Source organism: Diplodia corticola (genome assembly GCF_001883845.1).
Source record: "Diplodia corticola strain CBS 112549 chromosome Unknown scaffold106, whole genome shotgun sequence".
NCBI classification, from domain to species: domain Eukaryota; kingdom Fungi; phylum Ascomycota; class Dothideomycetes; order Botryosphaeriales; family Botryosphaeriaceae; genus Diplodia; species Diplodia corticola.
The window spans coordinates 36,998-57,075 of record NW_017971585.1 but is presented as its reverse complement, the minus strand read 5'-3'; the positions used below and the strand labels follow the sequence as shown (position 1 = coordinate 57,075).

Here is a 20,078-nt window from a genome sequence, read left to right as displayed (position 1 = left end):
CCCCCCCCCCCCCCCCCCCCCCCAAAAAAAAAGAAAAGGGACAATACTCAGTCCCAGATCCTTTTCGGCACACCTTCGAAGGGGGGCGAAGAAGAAGGAGAAGAAAACTGAATTTACTTCATGTTGGCAAAGACGTACTTCAAGCCCGCCCACATCTCCTCGCTCGTCGGCCTGATCTGGTTGGCGGGCAGCACGAAGCCGTAGCGGCCCGTGTCGCGCAGCTCCGCCGTGAAGGTGTACGTCGACTTGACCACGTCGTTGGCGTAGTCGACGCTGCTGCCCGACGCCTGGTAGATTGTCTGGCAGATCGGTCCGTATTCGCTGTCGCAGCAAAAGTCAGCTTCCACCAAAATAAAAGGTCAGAAAGGATTGGATTGCATCTCCAACGTACAATTGCGTGCCGTGAACGGCGGCGATGGCGGCGACGGCGCCGCCCGAGATGGACTGCAGCTCGGCGTTGGTGGAGGGCAGCGAGCTGCACGTGTAGCCGTACGGCGTCATCCAGAGCTGCGAGTACGAGTGCCAGTCCATGTACATCTTGACGCCCTGGCGGTCGCGGACGGCCTGCATCTGGGCCGCGAGCCCGGTCGCCTCGGGGGAGCTGAGGGCGGCGGTGCCTGTTGTTGTTGTTGGTGGAAATCAGCGACTGTCGGGATGCCGGATGGGGAGCATTTTTCTCTTCGAACGCCTTTCTTCTCCTCTTTGTGGAATTGTCGAATGGGATTTGCTCTTACCTCTGAAAGTCTCGTCGCAAGGGTCGGTCGACGAGCCGCCGGCCACGCTCCAGCCGACGGCCCAGTTGCGGTTGATGTCCGTGCCGACGCAGGTGCTGCCGGAAACGGACTGCCTGTTCTTACGCCAGAGACGCGTGTTCGTCTGCGTGTAGACGAAACCTGTGAAGGATCATTAGCAACCAACGACCGCCCGTCTACCAAGCTTTCCACCGGGGAGGGAAGGGGCGTACCGTCCGGGTTGACCACCGGGAAGACGTAGAAGTCGTACTTGTCGACGAATGACTTGACGGTGGTGTCGGAGGAGTACTGGGTGAGGAGCTGGTAGGCGATATATTCGTTGGTCTGTTGTTTTGAAGCACGATGATTAACGACATTCCCAGCATCTTTTCGACAAAGAGGAGCTCACCATGGTCGTAATCCACTCGCGCGCGTGGACGGTAGAGTGCATGATGATGGCCGGCTTCGTGTTCTTGCCGCCGCTGCCCCAGAAATGAATGCCGGTGATGTTGCGGCCCTGGGAAGAAGTGCCGGCGGTCACGATCTCGGCGTTGCTGGGCCGTACGGAGACGAGGTCGTTCAGGAAGGCAAGATGGTCGGCGTACGAGTGGTACGCGTCGAACCAGCTGTCGGACGGAACGGCCGCGGCGCTCGCTGTGTGCATCCAATACAGTGATTAGACTCGATGAAACGGATAGCCGGGAGTAAAACTCACCGAGATACTCGACCGTCTCCGCCTCCTCCTGCTTGATGGCAGCGCCGAGGTCGTCCTGGATGACCTGGAACTCGATGCCCAGGTTATCGACGTCGGCGCTCTTTTCCGGCGCGACGAGCAAGTCGACCTGGCCGAACTGGGCGGGCTCGTCGCTCAGCTGCTGGCCGAGGGCAGCCACGGCCTCCGGGTTCTTCTGGTACTCGCTGTACGCCACGCGGAGGACCCTGTAGCCGTCGTAGTTGACCTTCTCGCCAACCTCCTCCTCCACGGCAGCGGTGGACGCCGTGGTGGAGATGGGGCCGGCCGTGGCCAGCTGGCCGCCGAGCAAAAGTATGGACAGAAGGTACTTCATCGTTGGCGATATCGAGAAGACAGCTGCCTGAGCGAGAGGGGAGAGTACGAAGGGAGAAGGGCGGTGGATTTATATACGCTTTTTTCCACGCCCGGCTCGTGTGCGAAGAATGCCAAGAGGGAGCCATCTTGACCAGCGGTGGGGGAGAAAAAAGGGCAGGTGCATGCAATGGAGGCCCAGCCACAGCATTCAGGAACAAGAGATAGGCAAGGGTAGGTCAGGCTCGCAGATCTTGGTCCAAGCAGCCCCTGCTCAGGCGATGGGCCGGGAAGCAAACAGAGCCGTGCAACGCCGTGGCCTCGGAATGACGTGAGATAGCACCGGGGGCTTGACGTTGCGGCCCTCTGAGAGGTCGAAAGCATACTTCTGGAGAAACCCCGCGCGGGCAGATGATATTGGGCCCAGTTGTGGCCCTTGAACAGAGTAGGCAGGTGAGGGGCTCCCAAGCGTTCTGCCAAGCTGTCTCGCAACCCTCGACCTCCCCAGACCGACTTAGCCCGTGTTTCGCCGAGTCTCTTGGCTCCAAGCCGCGAGTAATTCATGTCGACTCTTATTCTCCGTAAGTGGTGTTAGTATTCGGAGCCCGTATTTATACCGCACGCCATCTCTGCGTCCCACCTCCAAATCCAGCAGCTGCACGCTCGAGATATGCTTATTCGAAAACCGAGCCCGGCTAGCGTCGGCCGTGTCCGTACTTCTTCCTTTTTGCCATCAGAGTGGAAGCTCACTTGAACCGGACCAAGTCTGGGCCATGATCGATTGTCGCCAGCGGCACGGTGGGTTGCAAGCGAGGATGATTCGTCCTAGTAACACGGGTAGTAGTGTCTAATGTCTGAATGTATTTGCAATCTCAACCCCCGCATCTACGTCTAGGTCTCTGCTTCAACCGCTGCCTTGAAGCTCCTCGAGCTGCGCCTTGGCCTGCGCCATCTCCTCGTCGGTGGGCATGTTTACGATCATGAGATACAAGACGTCCTGCATTTCCCAAGTTAGCTCAGTCGCGGCCCAAAAGAATACCAGACATATTCGGCTCATGCAGCCAGAGGTGAACGCCCCGAACTTGGTGCGTCATGCACAAGCAATCTTGCGCCTGCTTGTCTCGGAGTAGACTCAACTCACCTGTCGCAAAGCCTTTTTCACCGTCCCGATGATGGTGGTACGGCCTCCCCGAGTAGCAGCACTCGAACCGCCACGCGAACCTTGTTGTCGGCTGCGAATCGAGTCCGTCTCGCGTCGACGCGAATCGTCCTCGTAGGAGCCTTGCTCTCCAGCGTACGCATTGTTGGAGCCGTAACCGGATGGGGTGCTACGTCTGTCGTAGTAGTCTTGATCGCCTGAAGAGCCCCCTCTGCCAAGCAGTCCGCGACCACCAAGAAGGCCTTCTCTGCCCCTTCCGGCAGCACCAGCTCGACCGCCTCTGACGACTCCTGCAAGCCCAAGGACGCCACGTTGTCTCGGTGCGATCTTTCCACCGCTGACCAGCGTGACCAGCGTGCCCTGGTATGCCGGGTGGCTTGGATCAGCCCAGCTGGAAGCGAACTCAGGCTTCTGCTTGATGAGCGAGGAGTCGGGATTCTCCGCCAACTGTGAATCCCGCGTTAGCGCACAAACAAAAAAGTAAGAGAAAGGGAACGAGAAGTGACTCACAAAGCTCGCCTGTGCCCTCCTGTCGTAGTAATCCGCCAACCACTTCTTCTTCCCCTTCGTTCCCTCTGCCTGCTCTCCTCCCTCTCCATCCTCCTCTTCGAGTCCGGGGAAAACCAGATCGGCCGCCACCGGCAGGCCTTCCTCGCCATACGTCTTCCCGCTGCTCAACCTCATCTTCTTCGCGCCGTCCTTCCACTTGCTCCCCGACGACTCGCCCGAGGCCCCCCCATACTTGGCAAACACGGCATTGATATCCAACTGCTTCGCCTCGACGGCCTTGCCCCGATCGTCCCCCTTGAACGCCACGATCATGGCGAACAATCCCCTCGGCTTGAACACGCGCTCGTTCGCCTCGTCCAGGAACGTGTTGGCGCGGTACCGCTGCTGCGCGATCTGCGCGGGAATCACCACCGCGTTGACCGCCGCCGTCGTCGCCATGACGGCGACGCTCGGCACGAAGCCCACGGCCGCGTTCGCGAGCAGGATGACGTTGAAGACGGGGCTCGCCTGCGACGCGCGGTGGAAGGACTTCAGGAACTGCAGGAACGTCGCCTGGTCGATGCCCGCCGCCTCGTGCAGCACCGGCGCGTACGCCCGCACGAAGCCGCGCGTCTTCTCGCGGGGGCGCCGCTGCGGCAGGATGACGGGGCAGGGCAGGCGCGGCGCGCCGCTGGGGGGGAGTGGGGGCGGGAGGCGGGTGAGCAGGTCGCGGATGAGGACGTTGTTGCTGATGTCGGGCTTTTCGCTGCCTACGGGGGTGCCGGGAGGCGAGGGGGAGGAGGACGAGTCGGAGCGGACGGAGGAGGAGGGTTGGTGGTGGTGGTGGTGGTGGTGGTGTTGATGTCGCAGCTCCTCCGAGGCTTCGTCCAGGGCCCAGACGTCGTCATCTTCGAGGATGGCGGGTGCTGCTACGGGCTCTTGCTCTTGCTTGTGTGCACTACCGGCTTCGTCGATTGGAAGGGCTCTGCCGCTGGCGCTGAGGTCATTGGCTTGGTCGTCGGACAGCTCTGCATATTGCGGAGGCTCGTGGCCGGGGCGGCGCGATGAGGATGAGGATTCGGGCGCGGGAGAAGAGGCGGACGAAGATGCCTTTGCGGCCTTGGACTTCTTGCTGGATGCGTAGGCTTCGGTGGCCAGGCCGACGCCTTGGCTGATGAGCTTCACGAGGACGGGCATGGTGGTGTGGGAACAGTGTGCAATTGAAGCCTCGATTCAGGCGGGTGGGGGGAATGCAGAGTTGATGGGGAGCGGTGGTCAACAGCAGAGCGGCGGAGCTATATATGGAGCAGGGTGTTGTTCAGTGGCAGGCTCAGCCCCAGGGTTGGGGGCCAGACGATCGCACAGGACGCCCAGAAAAGCTTAGCGCGCGCTCAGCTTATTCCTGCCGTGTCAGCCTCCGCACTCCTGCCTTTATCCTGTGCTTATTGCGCGCCCCACCAATCCCACCGCCGGCTGCTGTGGGGCCTGCCGGAAGCCAAGTTTAGCACTGCCCATTCCCGCGCCCTAGCTGAAAGCTTATCCCGCATAAGGCGTTGGCTCTCATGGCTTGTTCGTGGCTGGACAGAAGGCACGTCACCTGCGGAGCCCTGCGGATCCAAATCCAGAAAAGACTGTGATGTTTCGCCCTTACTGGGCCCCGAAACAACGCGCGGCATGGCGGGTACCCGCCGCCCTACAGCTGCCGACGCTTTCGCCAAGCCATCCTTCGAAACCAGCACAAACCGAAAGGGGAAACGAAGAAGAAAAAAGGAACCACGACGATGGGTGGGTTCCGGAATCGCTGGAGCATGCTTTGACCGCCAAGTATGCAAGAAAGGCGAAGAACCAGTGTCTAGCAATGTGCATGAATCCAGCTTGCAGATAAAAGCGACTTTTTGACCAGAAAAAGACATGGGTATAACTACAAGTTCCAAGCGTCGCAAGCCTCTCCGACATCTCGACTCTAACGCAAGCCAATGTGACGCGCATTTTGGACAAAAGAAAAGCTGAAGCTCCGACGGAATTAGAAAAAAGGAGCAACTCTCGGCAAACCCTCCAGAGTATAGAGCGAAATCCAGACAAAGGCGGCCAAGGAAACCGTTGAAGATGAGTGCGGCTCGCACCAAAGGAGAGAAAGAAACAAAAACAGAATATGACACCCCCCGACCATCCCATATGCTGGGTATTTTCTCGTCCGCTTATGTCCCCGGCCACCCAGCATGTCCTTACCGCCATCGTCCCATCCCTCCCTACCTGGTATAAGAAATTCGCCGCCTCGGGCGCGTGAAACGAAACAGCAAAGTGATTAGGCAAGTCGTAAACAAATCAGAAGGAAATCCAGTGCTGGAAAAGTGCGTCTCCATCTCCCAACCCCATCATCTCGTTCACTCCTCAGCCACACTCTCGCCAAGCTTGAAGTTCTTGCTTGCTTTCTTGCCGATGTTCAGCATCGAGAATCTCTTCTTGACGTTGCCCGTCATGCGATCGCTGATGCTCTGGCTTTGGGACGACTCGCTGCGGCTGGTCTTTGGCCTCTCGATGCTCATGCTCCGCTGGCTGGCTCCCGCGCTCGAGTCATTGGTCGTGGTTCCATGGAGAAAACTCAATCGATGGCTGAGCCCACCTTGGCCATAGTCCTTGCTTCGGCTGCGCGACGGCGCTCTGTCCTCGTCATCGTCCGCATCATCGCCGTTCACCACATACAACTTCCTGCCCTCCATGAAAGGCTGCGACGTCGAGCTGCGTTTGAGGAAAGTGAGGCTGAGACGATTCTTCTCTTGGCGTGTGGCACGGGAATCAGAGGAAGGCATCGCTGTGCTCTGCTTCAGGAGTTGTGGCTGTTGAGGCGTGGGAGTTGTCGATGCAGCGCGCGATTGCGAGTTGATCCAAGACGACGTCTGCGAGTTCGCGAATGGCGAATGGCCACTGGCGAACAATGCCTCCAGTTCGTAGCCATAGGTTGTCTCGAAGCCTGTTGCCGAAGTCAGATCGAAATCAATTAACGAGTTGCGGGGAAAGACGGTCAACTTACGTGATGAAAGGTCAGCCGCTGTGGCTTGCTGGGCAGGCCTCGTGTATGCTGCCAAGCAGCGCTTCACCGTCAAAGCATGGTCCATGAGAGCAACCTTGAGAGCGTTCTCCATTTGGCTCAGTTGAACTGGCTCGGGCTCTTCCTCCTCATCGATGACAGACTCAGCCTGCTCTGGCTGTTGAGGGAGGAGCTCGCGATACCTTGCCACTGTTGCCGGAGAGTTCGAATCTACCGAGAGCATCAGAGCCTCGGTGAGTTGCTGCAGAGCAGAGTCTTCTCCACCAGTGACTCGTCTCTCTAGCGAAGCCAGTTCGGCCGTCTTCCTGAGCGTCCGCTCAAGAGCACTCTGGACGGGGCTGAGGTCGAGTTGCTCGACGGAGATGATCTCACTCCTCCGGAGAATAGTGGGGAACGGCTCGGCAGTTGTGTAGATCGTCTTGCGAATCGTCTGCTCTTTGAGGCTCGTATCGCTCACGTGGCGTCTGGAGGTTGTAGAGAACCTGCTTGGCCGCGAGAGAACGTAATGCTCGCGGATCGCTTGGCCAACCTTCGGGCGCTGGTAAATCGGATGCGTCAAATCTTTCTGCGCGCTGACAGAATAGATCTGCAGATATTGACCTTCGACATCCTCCTCGTTTGAGCCCGTTGAAACCTGTGCAGAGGGATGCTGCTGCTGCAAGCGATCAGTGAAAGTGGCACGGCTGTCCGTTGGTGAGCCCTCGAATATGAACTGCTTGTCCCTCAAAGAGACAGGGAAACCCATGCCCTTATAGACGACTCGGAAGTAGCGTGGGATCTGGCGCTCGCCCTTATTGATGCTCTCATAGACAGTGGCCATAGCACGTTGCGTCCGTGCAAGCTTCGAGAAGTCGAACACGTTGTTTTCGTACTGAGTGGCAAGTTCTTGGTAAGCTTGGAGGGCGTTGTTCCACGACATGCCCTCTTCGTAATGCTTGATCATCTCGAAGTACAGTTGCTCCTTCCTCTCGAATGCTGATTGCGAGAAGAATGTCGGGTGTTCCAGAGCAGGGACTGTCATGTTCGCATCCCACTCGTAGAGTTCAGCGTGGAGACGAAGCGCGAGACCAGCTTCTGTGTGGTTACCCGCATCGGCTTGAATTTCAGCGAGCTGGTGCACATATCTGATGTAGATGTCCTCCTTCTGCATGTCTTTGAGGAACTCCATGAGATGAAGCGTATCCATGATATGGAAGATTTCGCCGGAGTTTTCCCTGCCATGAACAGCAACCAAAAGGTCCAAAAGTTCATCGATAGTGCCAATCAGGTCCTTGACAGCGTTGAAGAGGGGGTCGTCCGGATCCTCGGCAAGAGGCTCGAAGAGGTCGATGAGCTCGCTGATGAACAGCTTCTGGAGGATGCTTTCGGTGGTTTCCTTGGACTTGAAGAGATGGTCGAGGCAATCAATCATCTCTGCCTGTATCAGGGCCAGGTCGGAGGAAAGGGTCCATTCGCTGATGATCATAGTCTGCAAGACCTGGATTGCAACGCTGCGCAGGCCTTGATGGACGCTCAGACAGAGCTCAACAATGGGCGCAACCAATCCAGGGACGTATTGCACCTGATAACCCCCCATCTTCTCGAGGCCATAAGCTTTACGCTCCTCGGGTGCTGTCTCCCAGCCAATGGTCTCCCAACTCCTTCGCAGAAGCTCCGCGCCTAACTCACGGACATCTCCAGCGATCTTCCAGACGGCGCGGCGCTTTTGCTCGGGGAAGGTCTCTAGAGCGAGAGCGTCGCTGCCCACAAGCTTTAGCAGTGCATCGAAGAACGACCGCCACAGGTCGGTATTGAAATCATCCGCCTCGTCGGGATCGGGAAGGAACGAGTCGACTAAGATACTGCACAGCTTTTCCAATGCTTTCATCGTGGCTCGATGATGATAGATGTTCACACTTAGCCAAGAACTTGGAAACGCTTCGCCATCCAAAAACGAGAGATAAACCTGCAAAGTATCAAACAAAAATGTGGCAAGCTCCGGCTTCGGTAGATCAGGGGTGATGTTGATGGGAAGATTCGTAATAGCCGCGAGAACTCCAAGTATTTCAACCAACGCCTCATCAAACTCGGCTTCGGTCGTCGTGGGCTTGGATGGGAAGGGATAAGTCGACGGGAAAAGGAGCGACAAAGTGTTCTTCTGGGATCTCGGGGTTGATGAAATCGCCATGTACGAGTCCACGAGCTTGGGTATGTACTCTGCAGCTTCGGCACCCAACTCATTGATTTGCGAAGCCACCACTGAGCAGCACAGCCGTACCTGGTCCTTCCACTGAGGAGTGACAGCCACCGTCTTTCCCCAGTGTGGCGCCAACCAACGGACTGTGTTCTGAAGGAGGGTCGGCCGAGTCTCCGGATCCTTGAAGGCCCCGATCCTAGAGAATTGGAGAATGAGGATCAGCTTGTAGAGAATGAGCTTGCCCGAGGCTTCGAAGCAGGAGTCGATAAAGCTGCTCGCAAGCTCAAGGACTTCTTTTGGCTCAAGGCATAGAGTCAGCTCCGGAAGCCACTGATGGATGTGTTGTACGAGAAGCGTCTTGGTGCCCACAAGAGCTGCGGCTGAATTGGACATTAGATCTTCCAATGACTTGAAAATCTTCTGCATATCATTGACGAAGTTCTCCTGGCGGTTGCTCAGGCCACCACCAGCCTCTTTCTCTTGCTGTTGTTGCCGAGCCTTCATGATGAACTTGAAGATGTGTGCTCCAACCTTGAATGTGGCACGAAGCTTTCGAGAGCTGTCCGGATTGGTGGGTTTCGATAGTAGACGGTTGAAGCTTCTGATCAGAGACGCGGTAGCGAAGGGATAGTTGAAGCGGTTTTGAGCGTACTGGTCGACGAGAGGGGCGAGATTAAATCGGCGGTCGTAGACGATGCCTAAAACCATGACTAAGGTGTTGAAGACAAGATCCTCAACCTCGTCCGTCCCGGCATATTCTACAAGGACTTCAAAGAGGGCGTCCAGCACCTCGGGCAGGAGCTTGACGATTTCGATCTCCGGAACGAACATGAACCTCCTTAGTAGATCAGTGATGCCGTCCGCGTCGTCCTGCTCTCTCCACTTAAGGAGCTCGAGAAGATACGGATCTTGGGAATACTTGGTGCTACACAGGTAAGTCTTGACTTTCAGGGTAGCCATTATGGCAGATCCGGCTTCATCCTTCTTTTGAGCGTTCCACGGAAGAGCCAAGTAAGCTCCACGCCCAGAGATCATGCTGGACGTATACTCGTCGTATTTGTACAGCGCCAAAGAATGGTCGCCATCGCGCACGAAAGCGTCATCCATCCATAACGGCATCCAGCAGAGTGCGAACGGAAAACCTGGTGCATCTGCCACGCTCATTACGACATGGGATCCGGGGACATCTTCGGGGGCGATTGCGAAACGGATCGTGGTGTTCCAAGCCTCTCCCCTTTCGACTGCAGTAGTCCTCCAGGCCGTGTGTCCTGCACCATTGCCTGATGGGTAAATGCAATTCTCAATCCTCTCGCCCGTCGACTTCCTAACTTCAAGAGTAAGCTGCAGATTTGCCATGTTGCTCGTCGTGCTCATCGTGACCGATCCGTTCCTCGGGTGTGAGAGGAAGCAATTGCGGGGTAGGAATGGTTCGCTCAACGTGAGGTAGATATCGCTTCGTGGCTTGGTTGGCGCACCAGAAAATCCGATCTTCTTGCTCTGGTTGACATTGTGGAGCAACGTCGGTGTTTTCTGGATCAAAGTCTCCGCATCTGCATGCGCAAAGCTCTTCACGTGGATCTGCAACCGGTTCATGAAGGGATATTGCTTGTACCGGCCAGTCACGCTCGGGTTGAGCTCCGGGATGATTTCAGGCCAGGCATCATACTCTTCCGCGATCTCATCCAAAGGTTGGCTTGGTGTCCACATGGTGACTTCCTGTTCAATTTCTTGGGGATCTTTTGCGAGGTTTTCCAGGTGTAATACGCCAATGGCGATAGCTCTCTTCACAGTTTTCCCATCCTTTGGTGTTGTCGCGCGACTGTTTGATCCTTGGCCTTCGCTAGATGGCCTAGATACACTGGTGGTTGCCGCTTTCAATCCAGGAGGTTTCTCGCCGGGGTCGGACTCCTTTCTCTTAGTTCCCCACATCAAACTGCGCCTACCGCCTTTGACACTAGCAGAGTGCTGAAGCCCGCCTGACGCCGGGCTCTGTGTGGTCTCGCGGGAGATAGTAGCAGCGCTCTGGGTAGGGGTGGATGTTCGAACGGCTTCGTTCGTGAGGATCTTGATGACCAGGTATAGGCTTGTACCGGCCCCTGCGCCCTCTCCGAGATCATGGGAGCTCAGATCGACGAACAAAGATTTGATCTTTTCCTCAGCAACAGCTGCGACAACAGCCTCGGGGCTGTTCAAGTCGACCGAAAACACCTCAGACAAGGGGAATACAGCTGCACCAGGAAGTTTGGCGCAGAGCGACATGCAGAGCGTCGTTGGATGCTTGATGTCGCCGGAGAAGTGACGTAGCGTCACTGCAAGGTGGTGCAGAACGTGTTCATCCATGGCCTGCACTGGCCGTTCGTCCAGCAAGCTCATCATGGACTGCAGGCGGGTAACCTCGATTGCCGAGTCCTCCGATGTGAGTATCCGGCCCTTTTGTGATGGGCTCCGTACGATGACCTCCCCCGACAGCGTCTTGTTGCCACTGACAAGATCCCAGACAGTTGCTTCTCGCACCGCTTCCAGCTCCTTTTTCGTCAGAACCTTGTGCAAAAGTTGCCTCCGTGACGAGTCTAGTTTCTGGACCAAGGTCGTCATTTTGTCCAGCGTTCCATAACGTCTCGCCAACAAAAGCTCGTGGAGCTTTGTCGAATGCCATTCGCGCAGGCATGATGCGATTTCGTCGACCAGCGGCTCTGACAGCGATGTCGGCGTCTCGTCTCCTATCTTGAGCATCGGCACAGGGGCTGGTGGTCGGGGCGCGTTAGGATCTCTCGACGTCACCGAGACAGGCGAGAGGGGAAGGAAGAAGCCGGGCGAGTATTCTCCGTTTGCTTTGGACGAATTGTGGCGCAGCAGAACACTCTCGCGCTTCTTGTCCGATGGTGTCAGGGCCAGGCCGAGGTTGTTGGTAACAGTAGGCTGGTTTCTGCCCGTCGCAGGGCTTGTCGACGTGCTCTCGTCGGGCGTAATGACGCCGTTCGCGAGCTGCTCGGAGTCGCTCCCCTGACCCTCGGCGTTGAGCAGTCCCTGGAAGTAGTCTTTGGGACGGTCGTCGGCTTCGGCGCTCGGCTTGCCCTCTCCCAGAACCTCGCGGACCTCGACGCAGCATCGCGGGAAGATTCCAGAGAAGACGCGGGCTTCGAGGGTCTGGCCCTTGGACGAGGTGAGGCCGGCGAGCAGCGAGGGCGGAGCGACGAGATATCCGCGGTACCAGGAGCCATCTTTGCCGCCTTGCTCTATGATGTACAGCTCGTCGCCGATCTCGAGAGGCAGGTCGGCGGGGGACGAGGGTTGAAAGGGAAATGTGCAGATTGCGAAGGCAATCCGCGGGAGTGGCCGCCAGGGCATGGCGCAGTTGTGCGGCGCTATATGGGATAGCGAGAGAAGAATTGCATAACGCGCGATACGAGCGGTCTAGGGAAGGCGGGCGGTCCGGGAGGAGGTGGTACGGGGTCGCGCGCGTGCGTTGGAGGCCGGGCAGGATCGCAGCCGGCGGAGGAGGGCGAGCGTGAGTGCGGAGGCGCGGCGGAGAGAGCGGAGACGCGACGGGGCTCGAGGGAACGGCTGGCCTTGCAGGCGTGAGGAGGTCTGGCGTGCGGCGGAAGAATTGGAGGTCGGGAGCGACAGAAGCTCAGGTGGAGCGCGACGTGGTTGGTTCAGGAGCGTGAGGAGCGTCCTGGGATGCGCAGCGCCACGGACGTGCAGCTGGGGTGCGCGCGCACCTCTCGCTCCCAGGGCCCTCCAACGGCTCTGCGCCCTCAGGCGCCAAGAGGCCCAGCTGAACGCGCCGGTCTGCTCCTCGCCCCAGCACGTTGCGACAGCGGATCCGGCCCCAATTAAGATTATTTAACCATACAATCTCGTCGTCGCCCACGAGCCTGCCCTTCGCTGCCCGCGTGCCCGCGTGCCCGCGTGCCAGCGCCGCCTCCCTGGGCGCGGCGAGGGGGGGACCCTGAGGCACGCACGCAGCCCGGCGACGTGCTGTCCGCCCCAGCTTGAAACGCGTCCTCGCGCTCCACCGCCCACCACGTGTGCGAAATCTCGCCTGTTCGCGATCGACAGTGAGCGACGGAGCCAAGCCCACTGCGCCAGGGGGCTCTGGAGCCAGCTCACGACGCCTCCTTGAGTCAAGTGGTCCCAGGCCGCGCGCACCGGCTGCCCCTCCGAGGGTGCCGTTTGCATCTTCGCCGCGCTGCACGGCCAGCGCTGCAGCGCCATCCCAGCAGCCGCCTGGCGCGAACCAGGGCGCTGCGTCGCCCTCATTCCGCCCATTTCGCTTGTGCGCGCCTCCCGTGTCACTGCGCCCACTAGCTATATCACTCTTCAATTTCGAGTCAGGAGGCCGCGCTCATTCGTGAGACTTCAATTGCTCTACTCTATTCTAGGCCCAAGCCTGCCGGGTATCATTAAAATCCCTGCTGCGCGCATCCCCAGCTCTACTGCTGGCGGCGCTCTGCCTCAAACTCCTTGGAGAACGGGTAATCGACGTAGCCCTCGGCCGCCTTCGGCTTGTAGAAGGTGTCCCGGTCGTACGGCGTCAGCTCGATGCCCTTCTTGATGCGGTACACGATGTCGGGCGTCGAGATGAAGTAGCGCCCAAACACGGCGCCGACGTTGTAGTCCTTGTAATCCTCGTCCACCAGCTTCCTGGCAGAGTCCGGCTTCAGCCCACCAGCGATCAGCACGGGCTTTTCCCTACCCCAAGCTTCCAGCGCAAAATCAAGACGGTCTGAAGACTCGATGTCGGCGTTGCCAGAGACCCTGGACTCGACCAGGTGGACGTAGGCGAGATCCAGCTCTTTCAGCCCCTTAATGATGTGCGTGAACTGGGGGACCGGATCCTCCATTTTCATGCCCTGAAACGTCGACCAAGGGCTCAACCTGATACCGGTCTTATCCGCCCCGATGGCTTGCGAAACGGCCTTTGAAACCTCCAGCGCGAAACGAGCCCGGTTCTCCACACTGCCTCCCCATTTGTCCGTTCTCTTGTTCGAGTTATCCTGGTTGAACTGGTCGATCAGGTAGCCGTTTGCGCCGTGGATCTCGACGCCATCGAACCCGGCCTTCTCCACGGCGTTCTTGGCGGCTTGGGCGTAATCCTGAATGTACGACTCGATCTCCGCCTCGGTCAACGCACGCGGGGTCGGCGAGTTGTCGCTCATGGGCACTGCACTAGCGCTGACGAATTGGTCCTTCAGGCCGTCCTTCTCGAGAACCTGGGGGTTTGCTGCACGGCCAAGCGCCCAAAGCTGAAGCCAGATCTTCGAGCCCTTGGCGTGGACCGCCTCGGTGACCTTCTTCCAGCCAGCCACCTGCTCCTCGGTGTGAATGTGAGGAACGTTGGGGTAGCCGCCAGCGCGCGGCGAGATGATGGTTGCCTCAGTGATGAGGAGAGTTCCGGGCACGATGGCGCGCTGGGCGTAGTAATCGGGCACCAGCGGCAAGGGGACGTAGTTGTCATCGGCACGGAATCGAGTAAGAGGAGCCATGGCGATGCGGTGCTCGAGTTGGGACGAGCCAACCTTGAAAGGCGTAAAGAGCTTGCTGTTGGCGGCCATGGCGAAGGCGGGGGGTGTTTGCGCACACGATTGGCCGAGAAATGGTGAAACAAGTCTATGGAGTGATAGCCTGGCTCGAGAAGGTTGTGGTGGTTTGCTGGGCAGCGTGAAGCGAATAGTTGGCTCAGGCCAGCCAGAACAAGCTTATATGTAAGTCCATGACACGGCATTTCCAATGGTTTGAAATCGTCGGCCTCGGAGGCTGATTGATAATACACATTGATTCGACGCCATTCTACCGCGGCACATGTCGGGAAACGGATTTGTCGGCCGCAAGCCGGACCTACGCCATAAGAGACGGCGCACCAGCACGGGCTACTGCTCTGAGCACGCCATAATACAGAATGGCTTGCCGAGAATGAAGATTGGAAAGATGAGGCCGAGGGCGTCGTTGCCGCTGCCGGTTACGTCATCCCCCTGGCCGGCACCCGACGCCGGGATGCCTAAAGCCTCCTTGGCGCGGCATCGCAGAACCCCCGGCCCGCAACGCCACCCGAGCGTTGCGTCCCACTCGCGATCCAGGCAGTATGCATTGTCCTCCTCTCGGCACCATCTCTTGTCTTGTCTAGCACAAGCAGTTTGCAGTATCTTGGCCAGTATGGCATATCCCCAAGCAGCCCCTCATTGTATGTACATACTAGTTCCCGCGGCGCTAGACGTTAACTCCGCGAGCACTACTGGAGATACCCTTCATGCTTGTAGCCGTTCTTGGTGTGCGCTGTCTCGCATGGCTGCCGTTTACTGCAAGTCTCGCAATTTTTGTATTCACAATCCAGGCCGCTCAGATTTGACGTTTCTTGCATGGCCTTAGATACCAAGCTTCAGCAGAGTATGATCAAGAAGACAAGATTCTTGGTTGACTCTGTGGACGATGAGACGAAGGAAGGTGGATAGAAAGGCTTCCGCAAAAGTTGATTCAAGGAGGCTGCTCGTCGCACCCGCCAAATCCGGCAACAACGGCAACAAGGGCTCTTCAAAAGCGGAAGTCTTGGGTCCTGCTCGACCGACCCCTTCCGCCTCTGCTGCGACGCAGGACACCATGATCATGGGGGCGGACGTCAAAGATCGATCTACCAAGTCTCTCAGGTTGGGTCGGATCTGGTAAGCGGGATGGGTTCCGGATTTTCGGATTTTCTGCTTACTTGATTGTCGGCATTCTTACGCCACTCGTCCTCGGCATGCCTTTGGCGGTCAAGCGTAGACATTGACGTGGCGAGCTCTAGGGTGCCGGCTTTCGACGCGCGTGGTGGTGAGACAGCCCTGCCGGATCAAAGCGCGGGCGGTTCTGAACGAGCCACTGCGTGAGCGGGTGTGAAGAGGAAGACCTGGCATGCCTGAGTCCCACGCGCCTGCTCCACCTGGCCTACCTTCCCTTCCACAAGCCCCAACTCCAACGACCCCCACCTGCAACATCCGCGCACCACCCTACCAGGACCGATGCGACTGCTCCAGTCAGCTTTTGTGTCCGTCTCCTGTCTCGGCGATGTCAGACTGAGCGCTTTAAACATTTCTCTTTCACCCAGCGTCACGCCCTCGACGCCAGCGTCACTCCTTTGCCTAGCGCGCCGTCTACACGGTGAAGCGATCCAGCAATGAAGTCGACGAGGATACAAGCACAGATCACTCAGCAGTGGAAGTGGCGAAAATGAAGAAGAGGATCCAGTACCGTATCATTATCATCTAGTCTAGCACAGCTGAAAAAGAAGCTCGGGTCGAAACGCGGTCGCTGTCTGGCATCCCGTTCCATTGCCAGTGCTCTCCACCTTTCTGCTTCTTAACGCTTCGAAGCTAACCGGACGGGCATTTGTTATCATCCTCTCCCCAGCAATACCAATTGTCAGTAGTGGTGGCCGGGGGGTCGACGGTGGTGTGAGGAAAGTCGCTGGATTTGCCGATGTTGGACGGCGGGCCAAAGAAGCTCATGGTAATGCCGCTGGGGTCGGCACTGACCGTGCTGCTCATCGTGGTGCTGGCCGCGTTGGCCACCGTGCTGCTGTCCATGCTCGGGTACCAGCAGTCGTCGTCCAGGTTATCCGGGTCGTTCGGGTCGGCGGGTTTGCACGCCGGGTCGTCCCAGGAATCCGGGGGGTCCCAGCAGTTGTCCATCTCGTCCTCCGAGGCATCCGCGCAGTCCGTACCGTTCCAATTGTCCGAACTGTTCAAGTCGGCCGGGGTGAGCATGGTGTAGGTGCGGTTGCCGTGGGTGCTGCCGCTGTCCAGACTGGCCATATAGTCCAAGTATGAGCCTGCATTGCTTTTAGCATCTCAAATGATGTGGGGTGGTTTGCTGAGGACGTACTTTGCGCGTACATTCTGTAGCTGCCAGAATTCGCCAATGCCTTAGAAGAGGAGAGTCTGGCCGCTTTACTGACGTCTTGCTCGTCGTCCTCGGCGTGCCAAGGCGCCCTGGCAAGGTCAAAGAAAGTGTGCTGGGAGAGGAGGAGGCCAGCAAAGTCCATGTCGTTGTATGTCTCACTGGCTACTGCAAGATCGAAAGCGGGAGGACACAAGCAGATCACCGGCTCGTCGTCGCTTGATGTGATGTGGTAGGCCAAAGTATCATTATGCTGCTGACAAGTGTTGTCCAAATCACTGCAGCTGATGAAGACCTCAGGGCGGAAAATCGCTGCACACTCCTTGGATATCGCGGAGAAGCGGTTGAAGACGGCTGCATCGTCCGCCTCTATCTCCGTGTTGAAGTAGAGCTTTAGTTTCTCGTAACTATGCAGCAACCCTCGTCAGCATGGTCGTTGGTTTGATTCGGTCGGTACGCCTGCTTACGATTGGCCTGATTGTTGCATCTCGTCAAAGCTTCTATTGGCTCCAGCATCTGCGTACAGCTTGCACCCGCTCAGAGCCTTCCTGATCGTTCGTTGCTCATCGTCTCCGCAGTCCCGAATCTTGTTTTGAGGCCACGAGGAAGGAAGCGAGTTCAGGATCGCGGCAGGCATCGTCATGTTGGCATTAGCAGGATACGGGGTCAGCGACGGAGATGCTTCGCGATTGAAAACTGCCATCTTGGTAGTGGTGGCCTTGGGCTGGTGGACGGTTATCTCGACCGAGTTGCTGTTGTAAGGTATGAAGTCGGCGGAACGGGCGTCCCAGACGGCTCCAACGGCCTCGGCAGTGAAGGTGTCGGCTGAGGAGAGATCGTACATGGTCGCAGCGTCAAAGGTGACGGACAAAGCCTGTCCAGCGCGAACGGCGGTGAAGTCGGCCGCAACGAGGGCGGTGATTGGCTTGGGGTCCACCTTCATGCCATGGAAGGCTAGAGCAGTGCCTTTACCGGAGTACATGGTGACTTTTTTAATCGGACGGTTGTCGAAGAAGCTACCGGCGGTAACGAGGGTGAGATCGGATTCGCCGACATTCTGGATGACCATCTGCATGGCCGTGTTTCCAGTCCAAGTGAGCGTAACATTAAGAGGGTAGCCGTTCGGAATGCAGGTGGCTAGAGCGAGGAGCGCCAGCAAGCACAGCTGCAACGAGAGCCTCATGGTGCAAAGGAGCGATTGAAACGAGAGCAAAAAGAAGGTCGGGGTGAAGATGATAAGGGTTAGAGTGGACGAAGCCGAAAGAATTTGAGGTCCTTTATAATCGGCTGTCTGAAGAGAATGGCAGAGCCGGAGTTTCATTTTGCCGGCGCAGGCGGGAAAAGGTATGGCTCCGGGTGTCAAGTTGGGTGAGTGAGGATTTTATCGCGTGTCTGTATCATTTTCACCTCCAGTCGCTCTTTTCACCCACCAACGCCGAACAGAGCATTCTAGCACTTTGATATTTGCTTACCCCTCTGGCCGACCGGCGCGTCTTGCTGCAAAAGCATTATTAAAATCTCAGAGGATTACTACCACAAGTGCTACGAGTTCCTAATGCGGAAATATGGAAGACGCTTGGTTGCTAAGATACCCCTGTCGTACCTCAGCATCTCGCACCTGACTTGCGCGAACCAGGTCGTCGCGATGGGATTTGTGAGCACATACCTAATCCCTTACGTGCTTTGTGGCATCTTCTCAGGTATTGATGGTTTATCCTCCCACCCAAAAGGCTGATCAATCTGCTCTGCAGTTGCCTGCCTCGGAAGTGTTGGATTGGAATTGGAACTCAGGCCACCGTTAACCGAGAGCTGCTAGCAACGGACACAGCGCCACGGCTTTCACAGGTTTTGGATTCGCTCCTTGGTCCGGGATCTTCTAGGCCTACGGCTGCAAAGAACCGGCATTTCAGTAGCGTGTATCTACGAATTCTTGAGCACATTGTTCCGATTTGTTCGGTAATCTCACTGTATCGAGGGTCGCCTACGGGCACACATGGAAGACCTCATGCCCTGGTTACGGCTCAATCAGCCATGAAAATCATGGAATGTCAAAAATGATGTTGGCTAAGGACAAGAAGCTCTTTGTGATAAGTAGCTAGTTCTATGATAAAAGGCTGGCTATGTGATGGCTGACGTGAGCACCAAGGTGGATCACTTTGAACGGTGGGCTGGTGGAAGATAGTGGTGTGTGGGTGATTCCGGGTTGCTGGAGCAGGAGCTGGAGCAGGGAACCGGCGCGCTAGTAACAGGTTATTGATTATTTTCAAGAGAGCGGACGGGAAGCCCTATTCCGCGACCGATGGTCGTACGTGTTGGTGGTTGTGGTTGTAACAGACTATAGCTCTAGGTATCCCAGGGACTCCATCAATCGCGACCAACAATCAAACATCTCGATCGTGATGGGTCGCCGCGTGCTCGGCTCTTGTTCATGGCTTGCTTGCGGCCTTGTACTTCTTGTGTGGAAGCTCGACAGTGTCGCGTCTTCAGAAGGGGACGGGAAATCGGCCCTGATCTTTACCTTGGGGCATTTCTGCCTGTGTTTGACAGTGCGTGCGGGAAACTTGATGTCAGTACCGCATCATGACGCAGTTGCAAGGTTGGAAAGGCGCGTTGAGCTGGTCTGTCTTTGGTATGCTCCACGTCACGGTGGGACTGCACGCCGCCAGCGATTTGGCGCAAGTTGTGAATTTCATCCTGGGCCTGCTCTGCGATCGAAGCGCGGAGGCTGGAAGAACGAGGATGCTGCGGGGGCGTTTCAAGCGGGCACACGCCGCTGGATGACACCGCTTGCCGCTCCGATAAATGAAAATGCGCGCGGATTTCGATTTTCGAGGGCAGCCGATCGACCGATGCTCTCGACAGCTTCCTTGGATCCTGTCCTCTGCTTGGTTTCCGGCCGGCTGGCGCTGGCGGCTCGGTGCTGGAGAAGTGGGAGCTGTAGGAATTCACCGAAAAGGGCATGAATCGTGTTGATGAGCTGGGTGGGGATGTTTGATGCAGTGTTCGTCATTCGGCCGGGCTGGCATTGCCGCTCGTCGGGCCTGACTGGAGGGTTGCATCGAGCAAGCTTGAAGGCTTCACCGACAAGTGTAGGCTTCGAGGGCCGAGGTCGCGTCTGCTGAACGGAGAGCCGGAGTCGCTGGACTCCAGGTGGACTCGCTGGTGGACTCGCTGGCCGGGGTGGTGGCGACTATCCGGGCCGTGGACTGTGCGCCTGCCAAACAAGCAACGCAGGGTCCGAAAGCATCGCGGCGCAGCAGCTATCGCAGAGAAAATCTCTGCCTCCACCCTCGGTCTGGAAGGGTGCGCTGGCCAGCCTGCCTGTGCCGCAATCGCAAAGGAGCAGTGATCTTCCGCGTCCCCTTTTTTGCTTTTCCCGATGCGCGCCGTGCTGCACGCCGATCTTCCGTGATGCGCATCTAGGCGCGTCGGTGCAGAGCAGCCATCTTCGCCTTCGCCATGCGGACACAGTGGTAGGGCGTCGGCCATGGCGCTTCCCAGCCGCACTCCCGCAGCCGCTGAAGCACCAGAGACAGGCGGCGTAACGGGCTGCCGCA

General features: G+C 57.6%; 5 protein-coding genes across 5 annotated transcripts; all 5 read right to left on the bottom strand.

The window, feature by feature from the left end:
- Positions 1–113: 113 nt before the first annotated feature.
- BKCO1_10600012 (carboxypeptidase a4) lies at positions 114–1,798 on the bottom strand (the record flags this gene model as incomplete). The annotated part of the gene is made up of 6 exons (XM_020270211.1): positions 114–321; positions 392–617; positions 735–893; positions 965–1,076; positions 1,141–1,385; positions 1,447–1,798. 6 exons carry the CDS (start codon positions 1,796–1,798, stop codon positions 114–116), a joined length of 1,302 nt encoding a protein of 433 aa, XP_020125124.1.
- Positions 1,799–2,680: 882 nt separating this feature from the next.
- On the bottom strand, positions 2,681–4,621 carry BKCO1_10600011 (fad binding domain protein; the record flags this gene model as incomplete). Its single annotated transcript, XM_020270210.1, has 3 exons — positions 2,681–2,773; positions 2,918–3,382; positions 3,446–4,621. The coding sequence occupies 3 exons, from the start codon at positions 4,619–4,621 to the stop codon at positions 2,681–2,683; spliced, it is 1,734 nt and encodes a 577-aa protein (XP_020125126.1).
- Positions 4,622–5,808: 1,187 nt separating this feature from the next.
- On the bottom strand, positions 5,809–11,997 carry BKCO1_10600010 (sh3 domain-containing protein; the record flags this gene model as incomplete). The annotated part of the gene is made up of 2 exons (XM_020270209.1): positions 5,809–6,395; positions 6,456–11,997. 2 exons carry the CDS (start codon positions 11,995–11,997, stop codon positions 5,809–5,811), a joined length of 6,129 nt encoding a protein of 2,042 aa, XP_020125125.1.
- Positions 11,998–13,085: 1,088 nt separating this feature from the next.
- Positions 13,086–14,207, bottom strand: BKCO1_1060009 (nadh:flavin oxidoreductase nadh oxidase family protein; the record flags this gene model as incomplete). The annotated part of the gene is made up of 1 exon (XM_020270219.1): positions 13,086–14,207. One exon carries the CDS (start codon positions 14,205–14,207, stop codon positions 13,086–13,088), a length of 1,122 nt encoding a protein of 373 aa, XP_020125128.1.
- Positions 14,208–15,995: 1,788 nt separating this feature from the next.
- On the bottom strand, positions 15,996–17,704 carry BKCO1_1060008 (deuterolysin metalloprotease; the record flags this gene model as incomplete). Its single annotated transcript, XM_020270218.1, has 3 exons — positions 15,996–16,453; positions 16,507–16,928; positions 16,989–17,704. 3 exons carry the CDS (start codon positions 17,702–17,704, stop codon positions 15,996–15,998), a joined length of 1,596 nt encoding a protein of 531 aa, XP_020125127.1.
- Positions 17,705–20,078: the final 2,374 nt, after the last annotated feature.